Raw genomic sequence first — 26,913 nt, forward strand, 5'->3', positions numbered from 1 at the left:
AGCTTTAGAATAGAATGATGAGCCATTGCTGTCCTAACAGGACCTCGTTCTTGTCTTTTTGCAAACACAATATTACTGACTATTATTTTCATTACATTTTTTGTTTGTTTTTAGAAACGAATTATAATGTTAGCTTTTTATGACAGCCAATAGCAATGTTGCCACTTTATTTCACTTATTTATTTGTTTGTTTGTGTATTTGTTTATTTATTGCTTGCATTTTGGTAAGAGCTCTACACCAGTTAAAGCCTATTTAAATCTTATCTTATCATCCTGCTTTGGTACAGTATAGTTAATAGCTAGTTAATAGTTAATTTGATAGTTTTACAACCAAATAGCCTAATGATAAGAATACTTAATATCTCTAAAACATAGTATTGTTTAATTATATTAACTAATTATATTTATAGATTTGATAGGTATTCATCATTTGCATACAACATATAATACTGCTATTGTCTCATAATCCTTCACTTGAGTGTCTTTATCGCTGAGCTGTCCCGATTGTGCTGGATGTGTGGCATGTGGCTGCCCATGCTTCACCCTCCGTGCGGCTCTACATGTGATCGGCAGGTCAGGCGCGATTACACGCTTCCCAGCGGGGCGGAGGAGTGAGGCTGCACTGGGTCGAGCACACAGCCAGACACGCGGGGAGTCTTAACCTAATTCAACAGCTAACGAGCATTAGAAAAGGACGTGATTCATCTAAGAAATGTAACTCAGTTGCAATGAATGTAATAATAATCAGTTATGTATTCTTTGCTCATTTTGGGGGGTTATAAAGGCTTTTTGGTAGAAAAAGTGCACCACAAAACCTTATCGAAAATGCATGGACTTTAGTTAGGTGTGAGGCTGGAATATTTGTAACCTGGCTCTTATCATAGTGTGTGCCTAAACTAAAGGATTTGCATAGACAGAGCAAGTTTATGGGTTATGTAAGTGTTACATAAGGACGAGCTGTGATGGGAAAAACAGCAAGGTTGTTTTTTCAGCTAAATATGTTCAAGCTCTCAAACACAGACTCTAGACAGGCATGATTTCCACAGGAAAAAAAACAACTTTATTAATACTTTTTCTTTAATATATGTCAACAATACTTTAGACAAAATATATACATCAAGCAACCTTTTCTTAGGTCCCAAAATAAAAAGTAAGTACCTCTTCCTATACAAAACTATTATATTGTTTTTAACATTACATTCACTTTCTTTTGCTTCTATGTAGAATCCAGGATTAAAAATGTAGATATCCGCCCTCATGTTTACTGCTTTAAACAGGTAAAGGCAACAGGATGAACAAAGATCTGTCCTAATTTGACCGGAAATGAACACAGAACATGATGCAGATCGAGTCTAGGTCCAAAGCTATGTACACAATTTCATGGCATACAGCGTTCGGCTGTATGTGGGTCACGTATCAAAAATACAGATGTACAAGTAGTATAAACAAAATAATTACACAAAGCAGTTACCTCACAACAACTTCACCTACATGCACGAATGGATGAGAAACTCAAAAGCTACAGCGGAGTCGTGATTACGTGACATTTACACGAGCGTCACGTCTCAGGGGTCAATGGCGTCCTTGTTTATGCAAGGAAACTCAGGTGAGCGCGAGAAGAGAAACGTGCACGCCGTGTGCTCCGGTCAACAAAAGCAAAGACATTTATTTGGTAGCATTCTAGTCTAAAAGGACGGTTCTTATAGGTTAAAGCAGTCACAGAAGCAGAAGAGAGTGGAGCTTCCTGATCAAGCATCCACGGCGCAGAGAAATGTCCAAAAAAGCAGCATCTACAGGGGTGTTGTTTTATTACAAAAATGACTTTTTCGTTTACATTCAACAAATGAAAAGGTGCTTGTGCAAAGGGCAAAGTCCTTAACATTGGGGGACCATCTGCAAGTCACATTCTGGGTTATTGTTTTGTATTGTTTTTAACTTAACATTCGGCATAAGTGCAGAGAGCAGCCGTTCGCCCACCCCAGGTCCTTTCTCTCGAACGACAGAGCTCACTGTCCTCATTTTGACCTTCTTCACAGTGTCTCACAGTGCTTTGCACAGGGCCTCCTTTACCCGTCTGCATCCACGCGGACCGTTCCATCTCTAGTTGTGTGTCTGCTGGTTGTGGAGGAAGTTGATAAGAGTGTGTGTGTGTGTGTGCGTGTCTCTGCGGTTGAAGGGAGGCCGTCGTACGTCTGAAAGGAATCAGAACAGCTGTTTGCCGTACTTGAGGGCGCGTCTTTGAACTTTGCCTTCTTGCCCTCTTCAACCGAACCCTCTTCGGGAGCTTATGCAGCAGGGAAGTCCACTCTCAAGACCCAAACATTCAGAGAGTAGGCTATTGGCGGACCCCAGAGTGAGTCCTCAGTCTTTGGTTTCCAGGTTTAACGGGGGAACTTGTTTCAGGGCCTGCAGGAGTGCAGGTGAGTCCATGGAGGTCGGAGTGGTGATGGGGGAACCCACTCTTGAGGACATGACCAAGGACGAGGGGAGTTTCTCAGGGGACATACCCACCGGGGAGCCGCCGAGTCCTGGGTACAATACAGGCATGGTTCCCGGGTACCAGCACTTCTCCAGCATGGGCAAGTATGCAGCGGCCGCTCCGGTTGGAAAGAGGTAGAAGGGCATGCAAAGGGGCTGGTGTGGAGAAAAGTTCACGTAGGGGCTGTGGCCACTCACTACGTCGTGCCCTGACAGAGATTCGTCTTCTGAAGAGTCGGACCTCTGCCGCTTGGCCTGTGGCTCATCCAGCTCTTCTTTAATGCTGCCGCTGTACTTGAGATCTCCAGCATCTTTGCCGTAGTAGATCAGCCGCTGGGCATTCAGTTCACGCTTCTCAAGCTCACCCCCGTAGCCGCTGTCGGTATCCGTATCGCTCCCGCTTTGCTCACTGCTGTGGGGATAAGTCCTTTGTATAACGGGCACACAGTTTTTAGCGTGGCCCTCTGCTGCTTTCGGCTGTGGGCTTGCCGGTTTCTCTCTGCTTTCTTGAGCTTTGGGAGTGGGCTCATCCAGACGAGGGCTTGGTGGGCTTTGAATGAGCTCAGATGCCACTTTTTGAAGGTGGTTGATTATGTGAGAAGGTGTCAGGTCATGCACGGTCTCCTGGTTGGCCAGGAACTGAAGAACCTCCTTGGCACACAAGTGGAACCCGGAATGGAACATCTCCTCGCTGTTTTCCGAGTGCCCACTGCCCTGTTCACCTGCAATAAAACCAATAAGGGTTAGAAACCACGCCGACATTTTCCTTCACAACAGTACTGAAGGCCAGATCATTTGCTGTGTTGCGTAAGTGTGTCTCAGGTTCTTTATTTTGTAATGCACTCGAAAACTAACGAATGGGGAGGGGAAAAGTTCAGCGGGGCCGCTTCCTGTGAAACGGTAACATTTTTAGTATGTTGCCCTTTTTGCATGGCCCGAAAACTCACCGATTTGCATTCCATTCTGCAAGGAAATGATCTTCTGTTGCTGCTGCTCCAGGAGGTTGTTAAGAGCTTTCACATGCTTGAGCGTGAGCTCCAACACAACAGCCTTCTCCAAGTGTCCCAGAGTCTAAAACAGGAAGAACCCAGATAAGCATGTTGATCTTTCTTATGTAACACTCTCTGCAGTGTTTTAGAGAGGACAAACCTGCGCTGAGCAGGAACTAAGACACTCCTCTCCGCTCACCAGTGCATGCACATGTACGTGTAAGTAATATTCAAACACTCCAAATGAAAATCTAACATGCCTTGTTGACTAAAGCCAGATTCACGATATGGAGTGCCGAAAATTTAATTAGGATGTTTACAGGCTGTATATATTAAAAATGTATTTCATGCACATTACAAGAGGGTGACTGATCCAAAAGCAGGACAAACATGATTTATTCATAATCAACAAGCAGGTGGCGCTTTATACTACAACATAGTGAGGTGAGCCCATCCACTCCCATATTACTTACAGTGAGTTTAAGGTGTTCGGGCAGCAAATCCTTCAACTGCGCGATGCACTCGTTAATTCTGTCCCTCCTTTTCTTCTCGATCAATCGATGAGGCAATTTGTACGTATCCTGGAGGTTAATTATTGAAATGTTATGTTAATTTCCATGCGAGAAAAAAAACAAACCAAAACTATACAAAAATGTGAAGTTTAAATCTGGTTTATAACAGTAAATTAGATTGATATTAAACAAAAGTGGCAAGTAACAGTGTGCGCAATCACATGTGTGCGTAATTGCGCATTTCGTACCTTACTGTCCTCACTGCGCTTCATTCCCCGCCGGGGTTTATACACGTACATGGGAAAGTCCATTCTATAAAATATAATAAAATACAGGCAATAAGAAATCTAGCTCTCTGGAAAGCTTTCAGAGACATAAATACGCAGCTTCTGGAGTCTGACTTACCCTTGCATGTCAGAGATATCCAGCGAGGCGTGTTTGGCCATGCACGGAGGAGGCTGAGCACTGGTAATCCTTTCCATTTTACCCTATTAATATGTCTTACTAATGTAAGAATAGGGTAGAATTAAAAAATATGTGTTTAATATAAAAATAAAAAGCAGATCCGTTACTCTCTCATAAAAGTCCACATGTATTTCCCTCGAGTGAAGTCGTTTTGGTTCCAGATATGGTGTCTCAAAACTAGGACGCAGAACTGATGTTGTTGTGAGGTGGATGTGCAAGAGGCGTTTGTGGGCTCCGGTGCTGGTTAAATGAGTGTATGTGGGTGGATTTGAAGTACGTGTTAAATAAACCCTGTGACTGCAGACACGTCTCGAGTCACATGAGCTTCACGTGTGTGACGGCGCTTTCAGAGCTCTACCCATCTACAGCAGACCGCCCGCCTTCCCGTGTCCCGTGTCCCACCACGCTCTCTCTCTCTCTCTCTCTCTCTCTCTCTCTGAGCGCACAATAACAGCTCGTCTCAGGAACGTGTCAGTCTACGGTGTTATGAGCGCCTTGTATATATACAATATGTGTGTGTGTGTGTGTGTGTGTGTGTGTGTGTGTATTTACTGCATTATTTCTACATGTTCGAAATAAAGTTATTCGTATAGTCTATATATATATATATATATATATATATATATTTTTTTTTTTTTTGTATGTATATGTATATTTTGATTGTTACTTAAAATTAAACATACTGTAAAATATTTGAGTTTTTTGATATTCTCTCGAATTCAGCAAATATTTCCTCTCCAGTGCGAGCTGTGTTTGCATAAAGGATTATATTGCTTTACAAACAAGCACTTATTGTTTCACACACACACACACACACACACGCACGGGCCTGAATTCAAGCGTGCGGTAGAAGCTTCTAGAAAGAAACGGACGGCAGATGAATAATGTCCAGAGCACCTGTTGCTCCGTCAATATAATGCAAGTATTCATTAACAAAATCCCCCTGACATGATGCTGGCACATGAACTAGCTCGGCACTGTTGTCATGGTTACACAATATAGTAACAGATGCGCGCGGGAACTATCTCGCCGTTATTTCACACCGGGAGCATTTGGCGTTCCACGTGCAGCCGCTCATGGCTCTCGTGCTGCGCCTCGGTTTGTTGTGGCCGGTTGTACTCGGCGGCGGTCACGTTGAACTCCTCATGGCGGCGCAGGGAGAGGGCGGAGGCGGAGGACCGAATGAATCCCCGGGACTGACGTCACCCGTCTATTTTAGCACCGAGCAGCTCGAGCTCTATTCAGAATCAGCCAGGCGCGCGCGCTCTGATGAGAAAGGTTGCGGAGGCGCTGCTCTTGCGCGCTGTTTAACTGTAAATAACGCGCATGCATCAAATACAGTCTTTGAAATGCTGCTGCGTGTTGAAGTCCACCTGTAAATAATTAGGTAGAATGTACTTTGCTAGATCCATGTTACTGTACATGCTGCTCAAATTATTTATCAACCTGAAAAACAATGTGATGCATACGATGCCAGATGAGTAAATAAACGAGTTTGGTTTATGTTGTTTTCTCCCACAACATTAAACTCATTTAATAATAAATAAAACAATTTGTTGATTGAGTTGAATGCTTGATGTAGGAGTCATTCATTCGAATAAATAAAACATGCAAGGAAAATGTGACCGTCTGTGCATGAAGAACTGCTAGAAGTCGCACTGAGGTTTGGAAGTCTGCTCACAAAATACATTTAATAATTCAAAGCCCAATCGAATTGATGGAAAGTAGTGGGAGTTTGGTCATTATTATTTTTTTATCTCTCGAAGTGCAGCAACAGGGTGACACATCATCCTTCAGCACAGAGACACTTCCTTCAGTCACTTACATGCATTGCCTATTTTGGTTGCAGATGAAATGGAATGACAAAAACAGATTTGTGATGTGTCCTTTAAAATATTGTGGTCACACTTTAATGCTTAATATCATAAATACTGAGTAATATAAATGAACAACCTGTGCTTAATACGCAGTTAGTTAATAGCTACTTGGAACTGACTCTCTCGAGCATGCACTGACACTCGTACAGTCCAAGAAGAAAAGCATACTAGAACAGCCCATCACGACCCTAAAAAGCTTGTGCGGGAGACTTGGAGCATAATGCAATAAACTGCAAATGCAATGTGTTTTAAGTGCTTAATTTCACAGTGGGTCCTTATATTGGTCACTTTTATTATACAGTGGAAGTGGAACAAGAATTTGAATAGATCATGTGATAACTGAACTGTTTGTTAGGGTGGTTTAGTTTTAAACAGCCTGCTGTCTCAATGCCAAGTCAGTTTCATGCTGTGTTACGTGTCTTTTTTGGGCTGTTTTCTTCGATTAAGGAAAGTCCCCTTATTTGACCGCACATATGTTAACCTATAGCAAATCTAGGAGTGTTGTTATTGCTTTAAGAAAGACGTCATCAGGGGATAATGCATTTCGGGAACACTTTACATTAGTGTCCATTATATAAATACAAGTGTTTAAAAAAGTAACAATATTAAAACTGTATTTACAAGTAGCATATATAAAGTACAAATTGTTCATTAGTGTGAATGTAATTGCACTTTTTCATTAATTCTTATTTCAGTTAATTCAATTTGTCCTGTGTGTTTCATAGTTAAAGACAACACACACACACACACACACACACACACACACACACAACTTACATGCATTGCCTATTTTGGTTGCAGATGAAATGGAATGACAAAAACAGATTTGTGATGTGTCCTTTAAAATATTGTGGTCACACTTTAATGCTTAATATCATAAATACTGAGTAATATAAATGAACAACCTGTGCTTAATACGCAGTTAGTTAATAGCTACTTGGAACTGACTCTCTCGAGCATGCACTGACACTCGTACAGTCCAAGAAGAAAAGCATACTAGAACAGCCCATCACGACCCTAAAAAGCTTGTGCGGGAGACTTGGAGCATAATGCAATAAACTGCAAATGCAATGTGTTTTAAGTGCTTAATTTCACAGTGGGTCCTTATATTGGTCACTTTTATTATACAACAAGTGGAACAAGAATTTGAATAGATCATGTGATAACTGAACTGTTTGTTAGGGTGGTTTAGTTTTAAACAGCCTGCTGTCTCAATGCCAAGTCAGTTTCATGCTGTGTTACGTGTCTTTTTTGGGCTGTTTTCTTCGATTAAGGAAAGTCCCCTTATTTGACCGCACATATGTTAACCTATAGCAAATCTAGGAGTGTTGTTATTGCTTTAAGAAAGACGTCATCAGGGGATAATGCATTTCGGGAACACTTTACATTAGTGTCCATTATATAAATACAAGTGTTTAAAAAAGTAACAATATTAAAACTGTATTTACAAGTAGCATATATAAAGTACAAATTGTTCATTAGTGTGAATGTAATTGCACTTTTTCATTAATTCTTATTTCAGTTAATTCAATTTGTCCTGTGTGTTTCATAGTTAAAGACAACACACACACACACACACACACACACACACACACACACATATATATATATATATATAAACATGTATTTTATGTCAGTTTCTCGACCCTCAGAAGGTTTTTACATTTACCATTTATGCATTTGGCAGATACTTTTATTCGAAGAAATGTGTGCTACTTTGAAGGTGTACATTTTTCTCAGTTCATAGCATGCACGTGAATTTAGCTGGGAATCGAATCTTGCTGGGAAATACATACAAATATTTTCAAAATACTTTAATATTTGCAATTTGTGAGAAAAAAAAAATCCTACATTCATACTTGAATTTTTTTCACAAATGGGACCCTGGACCACAAAACCAGTCATAAGGGTCAATTTTTCGAAAATGAGATTTATACATCATCTGAAAGCTGAACAAATAAGCTTTCCATTGATGTATGGTTTGTTAGGACGATATTTGGCCCAGATACAACTGGATCTGAAAATCTGGAATCTGAGGGTGTAAAAAAAATCAAAATATTGAGAAAATAGCCTTTAAGGTTGTCCAAATGAAGTTCTTAGCAATGCATATTACTAATCAAATATTAAGTTTTAAAATATGTACAGTACGAAATTTACAAAATATCTTCATGGAACATGATCTTTACATAATATCCTAATGATTTTTGGCATAAAAGAATAATCAATAGTTTTGACCCATACAATGTATTTCTGGCTATTGCTGCAAATATACCCCAGCGACTTAAGACTGCTTTTGTGCTCCAGGGTCACATATGTGAGTTGTATGAAAAGGTTCTCACATACGAGAACCTTTAATACCCCCTCCTCAAAATGGGATTTTTAGTGAGTTGTACTGTATCTAATTAGGGTCAGTTTGACAGAGCAATGATCATACCTAGAATGTTAACATAATACAAGAGTTAGTGTAAAGTACAGTGTGACCTCATTTTTTCTACCTAATTGTCCATTTAATTGTTCTTTATAACTAGCACTGGTTAGGACATTTGAACAAAATATTACAGACATATTGAAGTACAAAAATAACTAATAGATCATCGTGCTCATACCTTGCTGGTTAAATGAGAAGCGTGCACAATGTCCTGAGGCTCACAGTTAAAATAGCTCGCATATTAACTTAATAATAAGCTTACTAAAAGCACAGAAGGAAAGTGGCACTCACAGACCCACACTGGACATATTAAAGCTTCAAAAATGTCCTATTTCTTACTAAACTGATGGTTCCCACTCATATTTTCCTTCTTCTGCCTTTGCATCGGTTCATTTTATTTCACAAATGTCATTTAAGTCGTGGAAGGTTTCAGTCTGATGTTGCACTTCACAAAGGGGGATTTTAGAGCGATACTTCTGACGACGCTGTCAAGTGTCAATAATTCAACATTTAAGGTACCCGTCTGACACTTAAGTCACACTTCTGCAGTTTTTACAGACAACAGCAAAGTTATACCTCAGTGTTTTACCTTGAAATCGATTTGGGACTCTCCAATCTGACTTGGTACTACATACAAAGCTGCTCTGTCTACGACTCACAAGCACATTAATACGAGTGTCAGCAGTGTGTGGAAAACAGCTTTTTACCTCTTTTGCAGATCGACATGAAAGGTCACAGAAAGTGCATTGCCTTAGAGAAGCATGGGCTGCCGGCTCCTATCCGCTTGAATTCTTAACAAGCTTAACTTCCTTTGCGTTGACCAGGGTGAATACAAGGTCATGACATAGGAAAGCTGTACAATTATACAGTCATCAATCTACACATATAGGCAATCATTTTTTTTTGTACCAATGAAATGTACACATTGTGTGTAGGCACTTACTATTCTGGATGACAGCTAGTATTAATAATAAACGAAATAAAATAACAATGTAAAACAAAGAGCAGAATTATTGATATTTAACATTAATGTCCCCTTTTTACTGTCAAAAGACAAAATACATCCATTTTTTTAAACCACAAAAAAAATAAAAATAAATGAATAATAATAATTCAAAAACTATATTTCAGTTCTGGTCCTTCGAACAAGAAATGCATATTTTATTAAATATCACTAAATTATTTTACAGTCTCATAGAATTATATATATATATATATATATATATATATATATATATATATATATATATATATATATATATATATAAACCTATTAAATCAGTAGTACTGTAGGCTTATTTTTCAGAAAACAGTGCTGTTAATTATTCAGATGCTATGAAACAATATCTCTCTATATAAAAGCAAAGACCTGCCAACATACATACATGTATAACAAGAAAAATACAATAGGATAGTATTAAGAAAGTGACCTGCCTTGCTCAGCTAAAAGATGAAAATTGTCTAGAAAAATGTGACTGATTACAGAAGAAAACTTGACAAAGATTGCTTTTGTCTGCCTGCGCTTCACCTTCTGAGTTGCAGGAATATACAACGGCACAAATAACATGGCTCTATAATGACAGGATGATACGAGTTCAATTATTTTAGTGCATTATTTTAAGGGAAAAAAAATCTTAACTGCCTGAACAGTTCATCTATTATTACTTTGTATATGACTTCTAAGGCCATAAATCTGACAGCACAAACAAAAAGCTTCATAAAGAGCTCCTAAATACCAAACAGAACCTGATTTTATTCATGAGAATTAAAGAACTCTAAATTGGCAGCATTCGCATAAGCATCTCCTTTAAGCATGTTGATATAAATAAATTAACTTAAATACGAAAAAGGCTGTTTTTCCCCATATACGTATATCGTATCTGTCGTCAAACTTGACTTTGCAAACAGTATTCCTACAAGTACCTGGTCTCTAATGTACTTCATTACAATCATAAAGCAAAAGAACCAAAGAAAAATAAATTACTGCACCGTCCCTTTAAGACATAATATACAGATGTAGTTGCATATTAAAATATTAATATTGCACAAAATACAAAAATAAGACATCAAATATTGACTGCTATGGGTCAATACAGAAGGATGTGTGTCCAAGCAGCATCTACAGGCTGCAGCACATGTTTGTAAGTCGTGCAGTTTCTAGTGTAGCTCATTTTCACCGTGTGAAAGGTGATTGATGCAAATGCACTTCCTCTTTAACACGCAGAAACATTTGGCACACAAATGGATGTGAAGGGGGCGAAAGTCTTTTAAACTTCCCTGGTGGCCTACAGCCATTTATTTTGGGTGTACACAGCAGGTTGTGGTGATGATGTGTCTGTGATATCTTGACACACACACACACACGTTCATACACACGCACACAGAAAGGCTGATGCGATTGATGTCTGCAGGAGACAGCTGTAGGACACTTGGCCAGTGGAACAGGGGTTCAGGCGGGCTGCTGGGGGTTCACGTTCATGTGTTGGGGGTGTCCCAATAGACCGATCCTCTGTTTCTGCTTCCTCTGCTCTGTCATCTGTCAAAACAAACACAACAAGTAGTTATAATCATTATTATTTAAAAATAAATAAATTCTCATCTCCTATTCGTCACATATTACTTGATGATTGAGAAACAGCTGTTTCGATACCAGCATCAGTGGACCGTGCTTAATTTGAATACAAGAACAGCGTTTAAAACAGAAAAGTGCAAGATTTCTAAAAAAGAATGAATAGAGTATAATATATAGGCTATAACAAGGTTTAATCTGGCCGCAGACGAACACAACCAGGGTTGCCTGATATAAAGAGGAGTAATCCCCGAAACAGAGCTTCACACTTGCTCAATACGGAAATATCTGCTAAGTGTGTTATTTATTTTTGTCAACCTGGCAACAGTGTTAATTTCGACAGCATATTTTGATTTAGTTTTAGTCATAGTCGTTTGACTAAAATGCCATTTAGTTTTAGTCATATTTTAGTAATCTGAATTGTTTTTAGTTTTAGTTGACTAAATGTCATAAGATTTTAGTCGACTAAATCTACAGTAAATTTAGTCGGCTAAAATCTAATGGGTTTAGTTACAGTGCATTTAAGCATTTCTCTAAAATTTCCAAACTAGTTTGATATTAAGGTTTCATCAAGATAGACACTGATTTAACTGCGGTGACATACAACATGCCTTTATGTTAAAATTGAATAAAACCCCTTCTCATAAAGAACAAGAACATGGTCTTTTTTTAATGAAATACCAATGGTTATATAGGCTAATTATGCATTCTTTATAGCAACTTGTTTACCATATTCTTCATTCTTTCAAGCAGACATATTTATTTCTATAAATAAATTTAGATTCATCTTTAGGGCTACTAAAGTGATTCAGTCAAGAGCAGTGAGTGATTTTCTGTCTTTCTGTTGTTGCTTGATTAACATCAATGACTCGGACAATAGCAACTAAATTAGGCTGCTGTCCCTTTAAAATCGAATGCACAGCTGCAATGGATGCAATGGACTGATACACGTTCTCCCTACTGTTTACGTTCACTTAAGACGTAATCAACTGTTTATGTGAATACTCGTCAAAATGGACAATTCGACATCATTTTGTGTGTAATTCTCCGTTCATGCGATGCGAAAGAGTACTCGCGCGCTGTGAGACGCGCTTTCTGTGTGTGTATGCTTCAGTGTGTGCGCTCAGAAAACCGGACCGAATTGAGTTCTCTCTTGCGTCATCAGATTTATCCATATGTCTGCTCTTCTCTTACTCCCACATATTGCAGCAAGTGTATGTTAGCTTATGTCCCGCCGGTTCATATGTACACATCTAACCTCCGAACCACGCAGCAGATTCGTTCTGAATGAATCTCTTACCAAATCGTCCCTCCCTAACATTTTCGTCTCGTTTTTATTCGTTGACGAAAATTCCAATAGATTTACGTCATAGTTTTTGTCATTCAAAAAGAGTTTTAGCTCGTTATCGTCGGTGAATTATGATGAAAATTATTTGTCAACGAAATTAACACTGCCTGGCAACCATGTGCACATGCTCTCTCTCCACTGTGGATAAAAGCACTGGCTTTCTGAAAAAAAACTGAAAGCTTGCAGTAGCGATCTCCACTTCGATATTCTATTCTCAGAAAAGTGTAATTCATCAAGTGTTCATTTACGAGAGAGAGAGAGACAGACTGTCTATGTATGAATTTCCTCCATTTTTGCAGCATTTCTCTAACAGTGAAGCTGTGGCTTCAATTGCTTCCGAAACCATGATGTTACCAACTCCTTGCTGAGAAAGATAACGTAGCTCTTCAGCGGTTAAGATATTTTACTGATAAAACTGCGGGGCAGCGCTGTGTTGCAGAATGTCTGTGTGTGTGCGCAGTGTGATCTGTGTGAGTAACTGAATGTGTGCGCGTGAGCTACAGTGAAGGCAGCGCATTAGTTCATAACGCTTCTAATTTTTATTTTTTAAATATAGAGAGTGTGATTACCTACCAGTAATGTAAAGATGATTTTATTAATATATTAGAATGAGTACATTACAATATACATTTATTAGAATGGGTACATTATTATTTATGGGTTTAAAAACAAGATGCAAACAATCAGAATATTGTACCTGGTGGGGAGTGCCCAATGTTAACATGAAACCTATGCCATTACCTATATTGTTATTCTGTTGTACAGTTATGGAGGCCCTTCATAATGCATAAGTCAACTGCCTGTTCTGTCTATAGTTAGCAATGGCCCTATAGTGTGCAGTGCTTAATAATCAGCTATTTTATAAATTCTGCTAAGGTGAAATCATATTGTGGCCACTGTATCGTGATACTTATCGTATCGTGACTTTGCTGGCAATACACAGCCCTACCGTACATATAAGAATATATATTCACAAAAAATGTGAAAAATGGAAATGTTTTTGATATTTTATCTATCTATATGAAACTGATGTATACAATATATTCAGATTTAACTGTATTTTCAGTTACTTTTACAAATTGTACAAATTTTTACATTTACATGTATATATATATATATATAGAAAAATATATAAAGAACTGCTTGTGGTTTCAACAAACCCATCACTTTATCAGAATTTCACCATCCAGTTAGGCTCATCAACCATAACTCCTTCAAAAACAGCTAGAAACCTTGGAGTTGTGATTGATGATAGTAAATGTAAATATATATATGTGTGTGTGTGTGTTATGTATTATAAGAAATGATATGTATTACATTAAAATATAGCTAAATCTGAATATACAGTTTCATATATATATATATATATAGATACATTGTAAATCCAAATATGTAAATATATATATATACACACACATACATGCATATACATATTTTTCCATATATATATATCAATAAGTAAATGTAAAATGTGTGAAAGTAAATAAAAATACAGTTATCTATAAAAACAAATCTGAATATACAGTATAGTTTCATATAGATAGATTGACACATATATTTGTATAGTAAATCCAAATATGTAAAAATACAAAGAAGTAAAAGTTAAATATGTAAAAGTAACTCTGAAAATACAGTTAAATCTCACTATACAGTTTTTGCTTCCTTTGTGGCATCATTAAAAAAAATCTGCAGTTTATTGTTCATTTGAAATCTTCCTCATCTCCTTCCTGTCTCTCCCACAGATCAGGCATGTCATGCAGTGATGCATTCTGTGTGTCCCTTCATGTTGCTCTGGTTATGACCTCATAACACAACAGTGTGTGTGTGTGTGCTGTCTTATAAAAAAGCTTCTGGGAAAATAAAATGGAGCATTTGGAGCAATGTCATGCAGTGTTGTGTAACTGTGCTACAACACACACTAACACACACTCATGCTCACGTACGCAGTTCCACTGAAATTCACACCGTCTATACCAAAATCCCCTACTCTGACTCAACAGCTGCAAAAGTGAGCCAAAAACACTCACGCATGTGTATATTAAAGTTGATGTCCACAGGAAATACCTCATACTACTAAACAATCACACAGCCATTTAAAGGTAAGTGGCTCTGCTCGCTCCTCCTGCTAATGTGACTCCATATAGGGAGCCGTTAACTGCAGTTTATCACAACCGGATCTGTAATCCAACAACATTAACAATAAACATCTGAGATAAAAAAAGCTTTAGAGCTGAAATACCACATTAGATCCTGCCTAGATTTAAGCCCACACCAAAAACACCCATTCGTGTCACATGAGGGAATACTGGGAAGGACATCACATGGTTGCACTTGTGCTTTGAGTCAAATAGATCACAGTATGGAATAATCTTGAGACGTGACAATCAAATCTAAGCAGTTTGTTAGTTTGTTTGTGTGTCATTTCATACACAGGCAAAATATATATTTATTAATGTTTAAATTATGTCAAGCATTTAAGCATAAGACTGCAGATCAAAAGTGTTTGGAATACATCAATTAATTCAAGTGAATATATCTTTGATTATATTTTTAGAATGTAATTTTATGTTTTTGTTTTGGTTACATGAGTATAAATTATAAATTCATAAATTCTATGGTGTATTGTTAAACAATTCTCATATAAATGGTGCTTTTGGGGCCCGAATGTCTTTAAAAAAAATAAAAATTTTGTTTTATTTATTGTAGTTATGAAGACTTGAATTTTTGATTTCTGATTTTGTCTTATTTACACTTTTTTCCCATCAGAATAGAGTGTATGATAGCAAAAATAGTGGAGAAAAACCAGATCATAGACTGAAAATACAGCCCAAGATTATCAACAATTAATGAACAACAAATGGAAAAACAAATAATTAATTTTCAAATATTTTCTGGGCAACCCATGCTATCATTCTCTCTAAGTTTAACGTAAGAAAGGGAAAAGCAAAACTGGTCCCGACACGTGTAACCACCGCATTGACGCAGAATAAATAGTGAAAGTTTGTTGGGTTTTACTTGCTTTGTCTTCTTTTAGCCAAACAATGACCTTTCCCCCTGTCTGGAGTACAGAAGAAAAAAAAACTTCCCTGTAGACACTTCCCATTTTATGTGGCTGCACACCTCAAGATGGTGTTAATTCGACACTATTTACAAGAAATCAACGACATGACAGCAAATCCCATTACGCATATTTCCACCAAATCAAAATATGCGCGTCTAACTCAATGACCCACTTTATCGTATTCATCTATGCGAGTTAGACTGTTTATCTGTGGAAACAAACAAGCTCGAGTTCGCAGAACTTCATCTGGACGACAATGCGGCTGAATAAAAGTGAAACAACACTTGGCCTCGTGACGCAGTTGAAACATCATTTTAAATACCACGAGCTGAAGGCAGAGAGAAAGACAGACAGGAATGACTCATTGCCCTTTGGTCTAATTGAACCTTGAAGAGGCTGTGGTCTCATGCTGACTGACCTTGAAGGCCTTGTTTCACTCACACCCAACTTAAATTCTAGTCTGTGAAGTCCATTTAAACAGCTTAAAGGGTCAAGACTACACTTCAACCTCATCGGGGCGTGAAGAACTAGCAGAATGGATATAATGTTCTGACATCAGTCCCAAAGCTTCATCACTCACCTGTTCTTTCAGTTCAGTGAGTTGGCATGAGAGATTCAAGACGAGCTTCATGGTGGATTCAAGTTTCTCCTGAAGATTCCTGATCTCGTTCTGTTCGCCCTCTGCGTCACTGCTAACCAGCGACATGGCCCGCATCCGTGGAAACCAGTCCAAGTTGTGTTCCTGTTGGAATATTAGACGTTAATGTTTTTGGTAGCATACTATTATTATATATAAAGCTGCACATCACTGAATAGTGTACCTTCAGTAGTTATAAATTCATATACTGTTCAAAAATGTGCATGCATTAAATAGATCAAAAGTGACAGTAAAGACATTTGTAATCAAATATCAAAGATTTCTATTTAATTAATATTTCTATTCATTAAAGAATCCTGAAAAAAATTTATCACATTTTCCACTAAATAATAGACAGCACAACGGTTTTCAACATTGATCATTTTAATTTTTTTTATTAGATATTATATTAGAATGATTTCTGAAGGATCATGTGACACTGAAGACTGGGTATTAAAATATATATACATTTAAATAAAAACAGTTATTTTAATTATATAAATAATACATAAATATAAATAAATACAATATTACTGTTTTTTTTTTTTTAATAAACGCAGCCTGAGCATAAGAGACTTTCATAAACATAAAAAAATATTTCCAACCCCAAATTTTTGAATGGTAGTGTAATTTTAAAATGTACAAATGTAAAGTACTTGGACACTTAATTAATTAAGTCTTAAATGATAAAACTATACTTCATACAGTATATTCATATGTTCATAGTTAATATGATTAACTCCACCTGTGTGAATTTGTGGGACACTGACTGTATACATCCACTAAAAATCACCAAATGGTGCAAAAATGGCACAGAAAAGTGAAGTTAGTTCTAAGTTCTAGCAGCATATGTTTGATATTTTGTTACTGAATAAAGCTTTATTCATATATTAAGTCTGACTTATTTGGGTCACTTTACATGAACTATTGGCCTGACAGTTGAAGCATTATTCAGTGTCTGTTGTATGATTTAATTGCTCAGTTTCTTAATTTTTTCCTTCCAAAACACTTTCCAAACATCCTCCACTAGATTTCCACATACCATTCTTGAAATCAGACATTAACTAATGGTGCACTTGAAGTCATGTTCTCCTCCACCTCTCATTCCCTCATTATCTCTCCGTTTATAAGAATATGTCTACTTACATCAGACAAAATTTCCTATGTGTAATATGATTACAGCAAACTAAGGAAATGCAGTATCAAAGTCACATGAGCATGTGGACAGCCTCACCCTCAGATAACACGGAGTACTATTTTTCTCTCTAATTGGCATGCAATTTTTCAACAAGGAGAAATCTACCGTCGCAATTTTTGACATTACACACACTAATTTCATCAAGTGAAACACTAAAAACAGTCTCTGACCGCGAGATGAAAGCAAACCTATGATGGAGAAAACATCCAAAACAACCTCACAGCTGGCATGAAAAAAAACTAATATTAAGGAGAAATGTGGAAGCACCATTTTCCTGCTACCACAGGGCAAAATAAAAATATATGAAAATTTTACTGAACTAATATGACCTTTACATTATTATTTTTTTAAATAATTGTATTAGTGGTGCCTTCTAAGCCAAACTACTGCATAGCAGCACATTAAAAACACATTGTTCCCTCTGTCGACTAGCATGACTGTGAGTTTTACACAGGCAAATATAATGTACCGAGTTTATATTTGACTTTTTCAGTGATTTTGTGGGCTGTGACTGGGACAAAAAGTTCTTAATGAACTAGCCATGTTCTTTTGTTGCAATATCTCAGAATGCTTTATAGTACAACAAGCAATCATAGACTACAGTGGGAGTCTACAAGCTCCAACCCCAGCCAAATGTGATTTCGGAATGTCTGACTTGTGACTGGTGGGAGAGGTCAAACGCAGCTCCTAATAAGGACGAGAGGGATTCTAACAGTAGCAGGAAAAAAAGATATAATGTTAAAAGGATTCTGGCCAAAGAACACGCCATTCTTTGCTCAGACACTTCCTACTTCGCTGGTCCACTTGTGCACACACACGCACGCACACACACAAACGCACACGTTTTTGAAATGAACTTGGGCCTGCAGACAGACAAGTCCAGACTACAGAGGTTTGTGAACATATTTTTTTCATATCCTGTAAGGAAGTCAGCGAGATCCTCTAGCAGTTATCATGACAAAATCGCTGTGACATGCTATACATCATCTAAAGCTATTTTAAACAGAATTCTTTCTATTTATAACTACTATGCATGAAGTTTTTGGCTTCTCATATTCCTTGATAGACTGCATGGGATACCTGGAATGTTTCTGCATACCGCAGGACAATTTTTTGTTGTTGTTGCAAATGTAAAAAGTATGTATAGTAATGACAATGACTGTTTTCAAGCAGGCTTTTCAAAATACTCTCCTTGTCTGCTATTGGTAAATTGGGGAATATTTACGCTTTTTATAAAAATCTGGGGAGGGGAGGGGAAGGGAAGGGAAGGGAAGGGAAAGGAAGGGAAAGGAAGGGAAAGGAAGGGAAAGGAAGGGAAAGGAAGGGAAAGGAAGGGAAAGGAAGGGAAAGGAAGGGAAAGGAAAGGAAAGGAAAGGAAAGGAAAGGAAAGGAAAGGAAAGGAAAGGAAAGGAAAGGAAAGGAAAGGAAAGGAAACTCTGACACTGAATATAAATTTTAAAGAGCTATTTTTGTTGTTGTTTGAAGGAAAACCACAATTTCTCACATGAAAACTTCATTTCTGAATCCAGCAATGACAACTGCAAAAATAATGACTGTTTCAAGCAGGTTTCCAGAACACTCCCCTTGTCTGTCATTGGTCAATTAAACAGATAGTCCCACCTCAAAGTAGCATCGCTGGCTTTAGCCGTAAATTGAGCATTTGAATAAACAAAGCAATATTTTTGAAAGCAATAGAGAAGTGAATTCAACCAACAAACGGCTCACTTATATTTGACTATCCCCAATAGAAGAAAGTATTATACAGAAAAGCTTGTTTTAAAAGCAGTGTTGAAAAAAAAAAATAAGAAAGATACATACATAAAATTACAATTGTGAGAAATAAAATCATAATTACATTTAATATTTACTGAGGCAGAACACAGCTTCCATAGGAAATGGTGAGCAATCATAGCATCTAAAAATAAACACTTTCCCTTGAACATTTATTTGAACTTTAACCTAAAATAATAGGGGAAAACAGTTCATGCATATGTAATTTTGTCAGCTACCCGCTTATGCATGTCTATGTGACAGAAACAGAGACAGAGGCCATTCAGGCTGCAGGTGCAGAGAAGTCCCCTTGTCTCAGAAATCACAGACGGGCCGTGTGCTCAGACTTCAGACAGACGGTTCCACTCAGGCACTGGGGAAAATCACAGGTAATGCTCGCCCTCATTCTGAGAAAAAGAGAGGAGTGCGTGTGCACTCACTTCCTGCTGCCACAGATGTTGAGGTTTGTGTTTACCTCCGCCCACAAACACTGTCGTCTGTGCATGGAGCCCAGCTGTCAGCTGGTTTCGTCATCGTCATCACAGAGGCACACGCTGTTATCGCTAATCAGACCTGTTTCACCCTGACTGAGTCTGCTTTTGAAATCAGTCAAATGATGAAGCCAATGTCACCCACTGTTCAGACTAACATAGTTCCTCCAACCTCATAGCGGGTATATTACGTAGACCGACGACCTACAAACTCAAATTGAGCTTTTACACTCCTGAATATAGCTTTATTTAATTAGAGAAACCTATAGCACCTAGTGAAAAACACGTAAAATAAGTAAAATAATATGAATAACACATTTATAAAATATAAAATAACCAAATAACGAAAATAATCGAAATAACCAACAAATCCTAAATATGCGTTCTTAACTTATTTCTATTTAGTATAGTTTATCTTTTGAATAAATAAAAATAAAATGTTTCATGAAACAAACACATCACATAAACAAATAAAAAAGTAAAATACAACATGTATAACTCAAAAAGTAAATAAATAAATATATAAATAATTCACAACCAGAGACCGGGTCAGCGTTTTTCTCAGAATTGCAATTAAATGTGATTACGGAGATATAGCAAAGCATAAGCAAACTTTTAGCAAATATTTTTTTTTTGAAAAATAAACATAAAACACAAACATTTAAATGTAAAATATTGGGGAATTTCTGTAACTACTTCTGTTGTTGGTTGAAGTAAAACCAACATTTATAATATGATATTTTGTAAGCGGATGTTTAACAAATCTTTAAGCTATTTTTCATGATCCCATTTCTCCAAACAACCAACAAATTTAAAAACCACAGTCTCTAATGCTGGATATAAATCTAGAGGATATAGTGGCATGTCTGAATCACAACCTACACTAAAATACTCACTTCCTCTGGTCTTACTTCTACAGAAATGAGAACTACAACTACTTCTATGTAAAAAAAACAAAAAATTCCTTAAAAGGGACAGTTCATCCAAATATTGTGTCATCATATATGATCACATGAAGATATTATGAAGAGTGTTAGTAACAAAACATTGTTGTTACCATTGACTTCCTCTGTGTGGAGGGAAAAAAACATAATACTCGAAATACATAACACTTGAAATATCTTTATGTTCCACAGAAGAAAGAAATGATACAGGTTTGGAAAGACATGAGGGTGAGTGCAATAAATACTAAATGATTTAAAAAAAAATTCTGTACTGTCTCTATAATGAAGAATCTATAACAGCACTCATTCGCTTTATCCGGCATGACGGAAAAAGGGGCAAATGTAACATATGCGTCTTTTAAAGTGCTGCTTTGGTTTCACACTTATTTGGGTGTGTTTGTGCACGTTCGTGCGTCCGAAACAGCCCCCTCTTAAACCTCTATTTCCTAAGCTTTGTTTACACTTGACAGCATTGCCAGTAAATGTGTGAGCGCTCTAGCCACATCAATTTCAACTGTATCTGCTGCTTCAATGGAAATGAGGGAAGTGTGAATTTCATTACTAATACCACAAGAGCCTACACACTAAGACAGGATGCTCTGTGGTCTGAGCAGCAACAGCAGCATCGGGTCCTAAACGGGACCCGAGCGTTCACGCACATCTTCAAAGCGCAGCAATTATGACAGACGTCATCATGAAGCTGTGAATAATATTCACAGGGGAAAAAAAGCTGAAGAGAAAAGGGCAGGTTCATGTAGGGGTTCTACCTACAGACACAATGCTTGATCTAACCTCAATTACCTGAATGAAAGTAGACGATCAAACAGCAAAGGTCTTTCTTCTTTGGTCTTGATGCATTATATTAAACAAAACAATTTAGGTGCATATACTGTAATTGTTTTAAGCGCAGTAACAGCAGAAATTTAAGACAATAACATACTGCAGTGATTAGATCATTTTGTAGACCAACTCAGACGTTAGCATCACTCAACAAAGAACCAGTAGCATTTTTCCATTGGCTGTTGAATTGTTTCAGAAAATAAGCTCTGTGACCCACAAATGTTTATGATTATCACATATTCTGTTCATCAATATAATCTTCACAAATATACACAACGTTTACGAATGCATTTGAATTTGAAGCATAAATACAATCACCAGAAGTAAAAAGCTGGACTATAAATGAACTGCATCACAGTCACATGACTTCAAGGAATAGTTCACCCAAAAATGAAAATTTGATGTTTATCTGCTTACCCCCAGGGCATCCAAGATGTAGGTGACTTTGTTTCTTCAGTAGAACACAAGTGAAGATTTTTAACTCAAACCATTGCAGTCTGTCAGTCATATAATGTCAAACCATTGCAGTCTGTCAGTCATATAATGGCAGTCTATGGGCTCCACTGCTTTGATAGTCAAAAAATATACACAGACAAAAGCAAATTAAACCCTGCGGCTCGTGACGATGCATTGAGGTCTTAACACACGAAATGATTGCTCTGTGCAAGAAACTGAACAGTATTTATATAATTTGTTACCTCTGATCCACTGCAATGTCCAGCTGTCCTGAGCGCGTTCACAACATCCGGCGCCTGATGCGTGTACGTGCTCTGGCATAGTAGACATAGATATATATAAGTAGATGCCTCATTCAGTTTCTTGCACAGACCGATCGTTTCGTGTCATAAGACCTCAATGTATCGTCACGAGCCGCAGGGTTTAATTTAGGGCTGCACGATAAATCGCATGCGATATTTAATGTGCATCTTGTCAGTAAAGCCGGTTCTGTAATCAGCGGTAAATCTCCATCACCTGCGGGCTTTCACATTGAGCAGCATTAACTACACAGAGCCGTTGTTCACTGACAAGCTGCGCAAAACCACAATCATATTTTGCGCATGTTTTGCGCAGCTTGTCTCTGTGTAGTGATGGAGATTTACCGCTGATTACAGAACCGGCTTTACTGACAAGATGCACATTAAATATTGCATGCGATTTATCGTGCAGCCCTAGTTTAATTTGGTTTTGTCTGTGTATGTTTTTTTTTACTCTCAAAGCCGTGGAGCCAATTGACTGCCATTATATGACTGACAGACTGCAATGGTTTGAGTTACAAATCTTTTCTTCTACTGAAGAAACAAAGTCATCTACATCTTGGATGCCATGGGGGTAAGCAGATAAACATCAAATTTTCATTTTTGGGTGAACTATCCCTTTCAATGTCACCACCACTAAGCTTCTGACAACTATTTATTTAATATTTCAAATCTGCACTGTAGAAAGTTCAAGTTTGAATAGTTCACAAGAGCACAAGCACACACACAATAAGGCTGTAAAAGCAGACTAGCGAGTAGACAAGTTTTTTTTTTGTTCGGTGTGATAACGTTTAATCCCTCCAACAATCTCTGTAGTCCCATTTAGCCATTTTTTTCAGGACACCTAAAAAGCTTTAAAAGATCCCAAATGGGGTTTTACTGATGCATTTGATGTCATATAATAAAATGTGAACTTATCTCAAGCTTGTGTTTACCTCAGACCTTATTTCAGGCATTTAGCCAAAAAAATCCCATTGGCTTTGGGACGGTAGAACCGGAAGTTAAAAAATGCTAACTTGTTTCCAATTATTAGGACACATTCCTGCAGGTGCTTATGCAGGCAGTGCAACTTCAAGCCCAGCTTGTGTAATTTCCTGATCCCATTCTCCCGATCACTTCCTGTCCTTCTCTTTACTAAATAAAACATCAAAAAGTGACTTCATGTGCATTATCTAGTCAAATAATGGCTTTACCAACCTCAGCTTGATGCTCTACGCAGCATTTCTTTCTCACCTTCTCACAAACCACAAAGAGAGATCTTGCATTGCTATTGATGCATCACAAATTTCTCTACCCTTTGGTGTCAGGTCAAAGGCTTCTCATTTTTTTAGGACACCTTAAAGAGCAACTAATCCCAAGTCAGGTCATTCCTCCCAAAACCACATGGCGAACCCTCGAAAGGCACCAAGGAGGTTGGGACACCACACAGATCAGAAACCGTGTCAGAAACCCACCGCTGCACTGTCTGCGTCAAGAGAACAACCACTTGTGCAGAAGGGGCTTTCCTGAGCACTTCTCTTTACCTAAAATTACTCAAAAGTCAATTTAACCTTAAAAGTTCCACGTCATTGCATTAAGCAAAGCATATGATGACCTATAAAAAGACAATATAGATAAAGCTGGATGTTTAAATGAACAACATAAGTGCCCTCATTTTAAAAGGCTTTTTTTTTCATTTAATAACCCAATTGAGCTACAAACTGGTATTCATCCAGCAATTTGTTATAGTTGTTAAAAGTGTTTTTCTGAGGAAAAAGTCCACAGTGCTTTAGCGAAGAGATTATTTTTCAAAGAAACACATGCATACAAAGGCGTACGCACATATTGCAATCATGAGGGGAACTCCTGCTCCTCTGGTCAACGAACTGAAGCGAGCTGTGTGTGTGTGTGTGTGTGTGTGTGTGTGTGAGAGAGTGTGTGTGTGCGCTGTCACAGCTTTTCTCCAGGATTAACACATTCCGAGCCATTTTCAGAACATCTTGAGACTCCAGTCTGAAGGCAAACAGGAGCTCTGTCATCCCTGAGAGGCCTAAGGTCACCAAGTTGTGATTACATAAGTCAAAGGAGAAGGTTTGGGGTCATTTAAAGGGATTTACTGTGAGGAATCTGGTGGAAAATTCCTTAAGTACTCCACTTTCCCGAAGATAAAAAGTTTAAAGTAGGCCACATTCCCCAAAGCAAACTAAACTGTTCATTTCTGTCCCGGGGTTGTGGACTCAACTAAAAGTAAAAAGATCTAAAAATGTTTTGAGGGGTAGTCATGCCCCATCATGGCATGGTTTAGTCCTCGTAAATACATCATTCTTTGGAAATCTGATATAAAACGGCTTCTCTGAACTCGGCTGCTCTACGGGGGAAAGAAACCCACACACAAACACTCTATCGGATGTGCTATTTGATCGTAACTCTTTGGTTCTCTCTCTGTGTGTACAAGCAGACGCTCAGTGTCAAGTTATCACAGCGTTATCAACTCTAAGAATTCACAAAAAATCCTCAGCAGTAAACAAACACATCCACTGATCCAAAACTGTGCCATGCCATTGGCTGATTTTCTATCATCATGTGACTTTGGCCCTAGGGCTTAAATTACCTTATGGTGACCTCAGTTTCCTAAAAAGGCGACTGCTGTCTAGATCATTTACGGCGAGGCACTTACAATGGTAGTGAATGGCATTATTTTTCTGAGAATTTAAAAGCAAAAATGTGAATGTTATAAAAGCACTTAGTCTACCGTTGGATATTGTGAAATAATATTACAATTTAAAACAATTGTTCTCTAATTAAAAATATTTTAAAATATAATTTATTCCTGTAATGTAAAGCTTAATTTTCAGCATTGTTACTCCAGTCTTCAGTGTCACATGATCCTTCAGAAATCATTCCAATATGCTGATTTGGTCCTCAAACCCCATTTCTTATTATTATCAATGTTGAAAACCATTGAGCTGCTTAATATTTTTTGTGGAAACCACGATACATTTGATTTTTTTTGGATTCCTTAATGAATACAAAGGTCAAAATGATAAAGTCTTTATTGTCACTTGATCAATGTAATGCTTCCTTGCGAAATAAAAGTATTCAGTTCTTTCAAAAGAAAACAAAATAATCTGACTGACTCATGAACAGATCACTTCTGTTAAAACATATTTGCTTAATTATTCATTAGACCCGTAAGGGTTTTCGTCATTTTTTTATGGTCATTTTAGGGATTTAGGTATTACATTGTCATGGCAACAAAACTGTAAAGTTGAAAATATCTTCTTTAAAATATCTTGTTCATGTTGTGTGGTTATTTGTTTGAAACGGTGAATATTTTCATTATTTGGATTACAGATTCACTTTCATTGTAACAGTATATTTTTGGAGCGACAAGACGTAATTAACTTTTGCAGTAATCAAAACTATGCTGCAAATGAGTTTAACTAGTAATTAACCCAGAATATTCCTTTAAACTGAACGAATGGTTAGCCAATGGATGCTCCACATTCCACTGCAGTAAATAGATCCGGCTCTTGTTAGAACTTTTCTTAGAAGTGGCGTAAAAAGTCCAAAAAAATGAAATTCTTTGAGATACCATATCCACCTTAAATGTTAAATTCAGTTTAAAATTAAAAAACAATTTGCTGTTGTGACTGGAAATATTGTCTTTTTATCTTACCATAACCATCTAGTATGTTAAATTGATTTCAAACTGAAATAAATTCTGCTGTTGCACTTCAGATCCCTTACCCGGATCATTTCGGCCACATAGCTCTCTGGCCCTGTGAACTCCGTGGAGTCTTTCACTTTCACCAGCACGATGAAGAAGAGATAATGCCACATGTTGTGCTCCACCTTAATGTGCTCCTCAAACGTCACTGTTTTGTTGTCAAACTTGTCCCTCTCCAATCCTGTAGACCAGAAACACAGTTACAACGAAATGAGATTGTAGCAGTTGTTGTAAATGGGCCTTGCCACATGTACCTGGTTTTTAAGGGTTACAGTCAGTTTAGAAGATCAAGATTAAGAGTAATCTTGAAGTGACAAGCTGCCCAATGATCAGTTGTCCAAAAAGAAGGGTTTGTTTAGTTCAGGAACTTATTTAGCTCTATGCAGTTCGTTCAGTGAGAGGGAAACCAATCCTTTAAGACGCTGACATGATGCATAACACAATTTCTTTCTTAAAATTGGTTTGGTTTAAAAGAAAACTGTACTATCTGGAAGAGGAAGTAGAACCACAGGGAAACTGTTTGTATACAAGCATGAATGGTGCGTGTTATGAGCAAACGGAGGTTATGAATCTTGTGATGGTCACAAACAAACAGCCTAATTTGGATGCGTGATTGGTGGGCAAACACATTGGGAAACTGTCACTTGACTGCAACACGTCACCTACTCTCCAATCGCACGTTTGTACTGCTCATCTGTGTTAGTCATGGATCGGGAAATCGCCCGAGAGATTAACTGAATCCCAACAAGTCGAGAACAGCGTCCTTATATAATCACTGTGAGATTTATGATCATTTACAGCTGATCTCACACTAACATGGTCAAACACGCCAAGTGGCAACA

The 26,913-nt window shown here is 37.7% G+C and overlaps 2 protein-coding genes across 2 annotated transcripts in view; both read right to left on the reverse strand.

Annotated features, from left to right (window-relative positions):
* Positions 1-1,422: 1,422 nt before the first annotated feature.
* Positions 1,423-4,790, reverse strand: LOC107573081 (class E basic helix-loop-helix protein 40-like). Its single transcript, XM_016259521.1, has 5 exons — positions 4,385-4,790; positions 4,228-4,291; positions 3,941-4,048; positions 3,426-3,549; positions 1,423-3,200 (listed from the first exon to the last, which is right to left on the reverse strand). Exons 1-5 carry the CDS (start codon positions 4,459-4,461, stop codon positions 2,362-2,364), a joined length of 1,212 nt encoding a protein of 403 aa, XP_016115007.1. The 5' UTR covers positions 4,462-4,790; the 3' UTR covers positions 1,423-2,361.
* A 5,371-nt stretch (positions 4,791-10,161) lies between these two features.
* Positions 10,162-26,913, reverse strand: part of LOC107573079 (inositol 1,4,5-trisphosphate receptor type 1-like) — a gene marked incomplete at its 5' end in the record, with an annotated part of 94,693 nt that continues 77,941 nt past the window's right edge. The window contains 3 exons of the mRNA XM_016259518.1: positions 10,162-11,285; positions 16,308-16,469; positions 26,092-26,252. Coding sequence (XP_016115004.1) covers positions 11,199-11,285; positions 16,308-16,469; positions 26,092-26,252 — 410 coding nt within the window. The remainder of the gene's footprint in view (positions 11,286-16,307; positions 16,470-26,091; positions 26,253-26,913) is intronic.

The sequence above is a fragment of the Sinocyclocheilus grahami genome, unplaced genomic scaffold (assembly GCF_001515645.1).
Source record: "Sinocyclocheilus grahami isolate Dianchi unplaced genomic scaffold, SAMN03320097.WGS_v1.1 scaffold1863.1, whole genome shotgun sequence".
NCBI lineage: Eukaryota > Metazoa > Chordata > Actinopteri > Cypriniformes > Cyprinidae > Sinocyclocheilus > Sinocyclocheilus grahami.

Bases quoted from the DNA above. Each gene is read 5' to 3' on its own strand.
- LOC107573081 (XM_016259521.1), bottom strand. From the start codon at position 4,461: ATGGAAAGGATTACCAGTGCTCAGCCTCCTCCGTGCATGGCCAAACAC. The intron at 4,292-4,384 runs GTAAGTCAGACT...TATATTTTATAG, and splicing joins GATATCTCTGACATGCAAGG to AATGGACTTTCCCATGTACG. The intron at 3,550-3,940 runs GTAAGTAATATG...TTCCTGTTTTAG, and splicing joins CCGAACACCTTAAACTCACT to ACTCTGGGACACTTGGAGAA.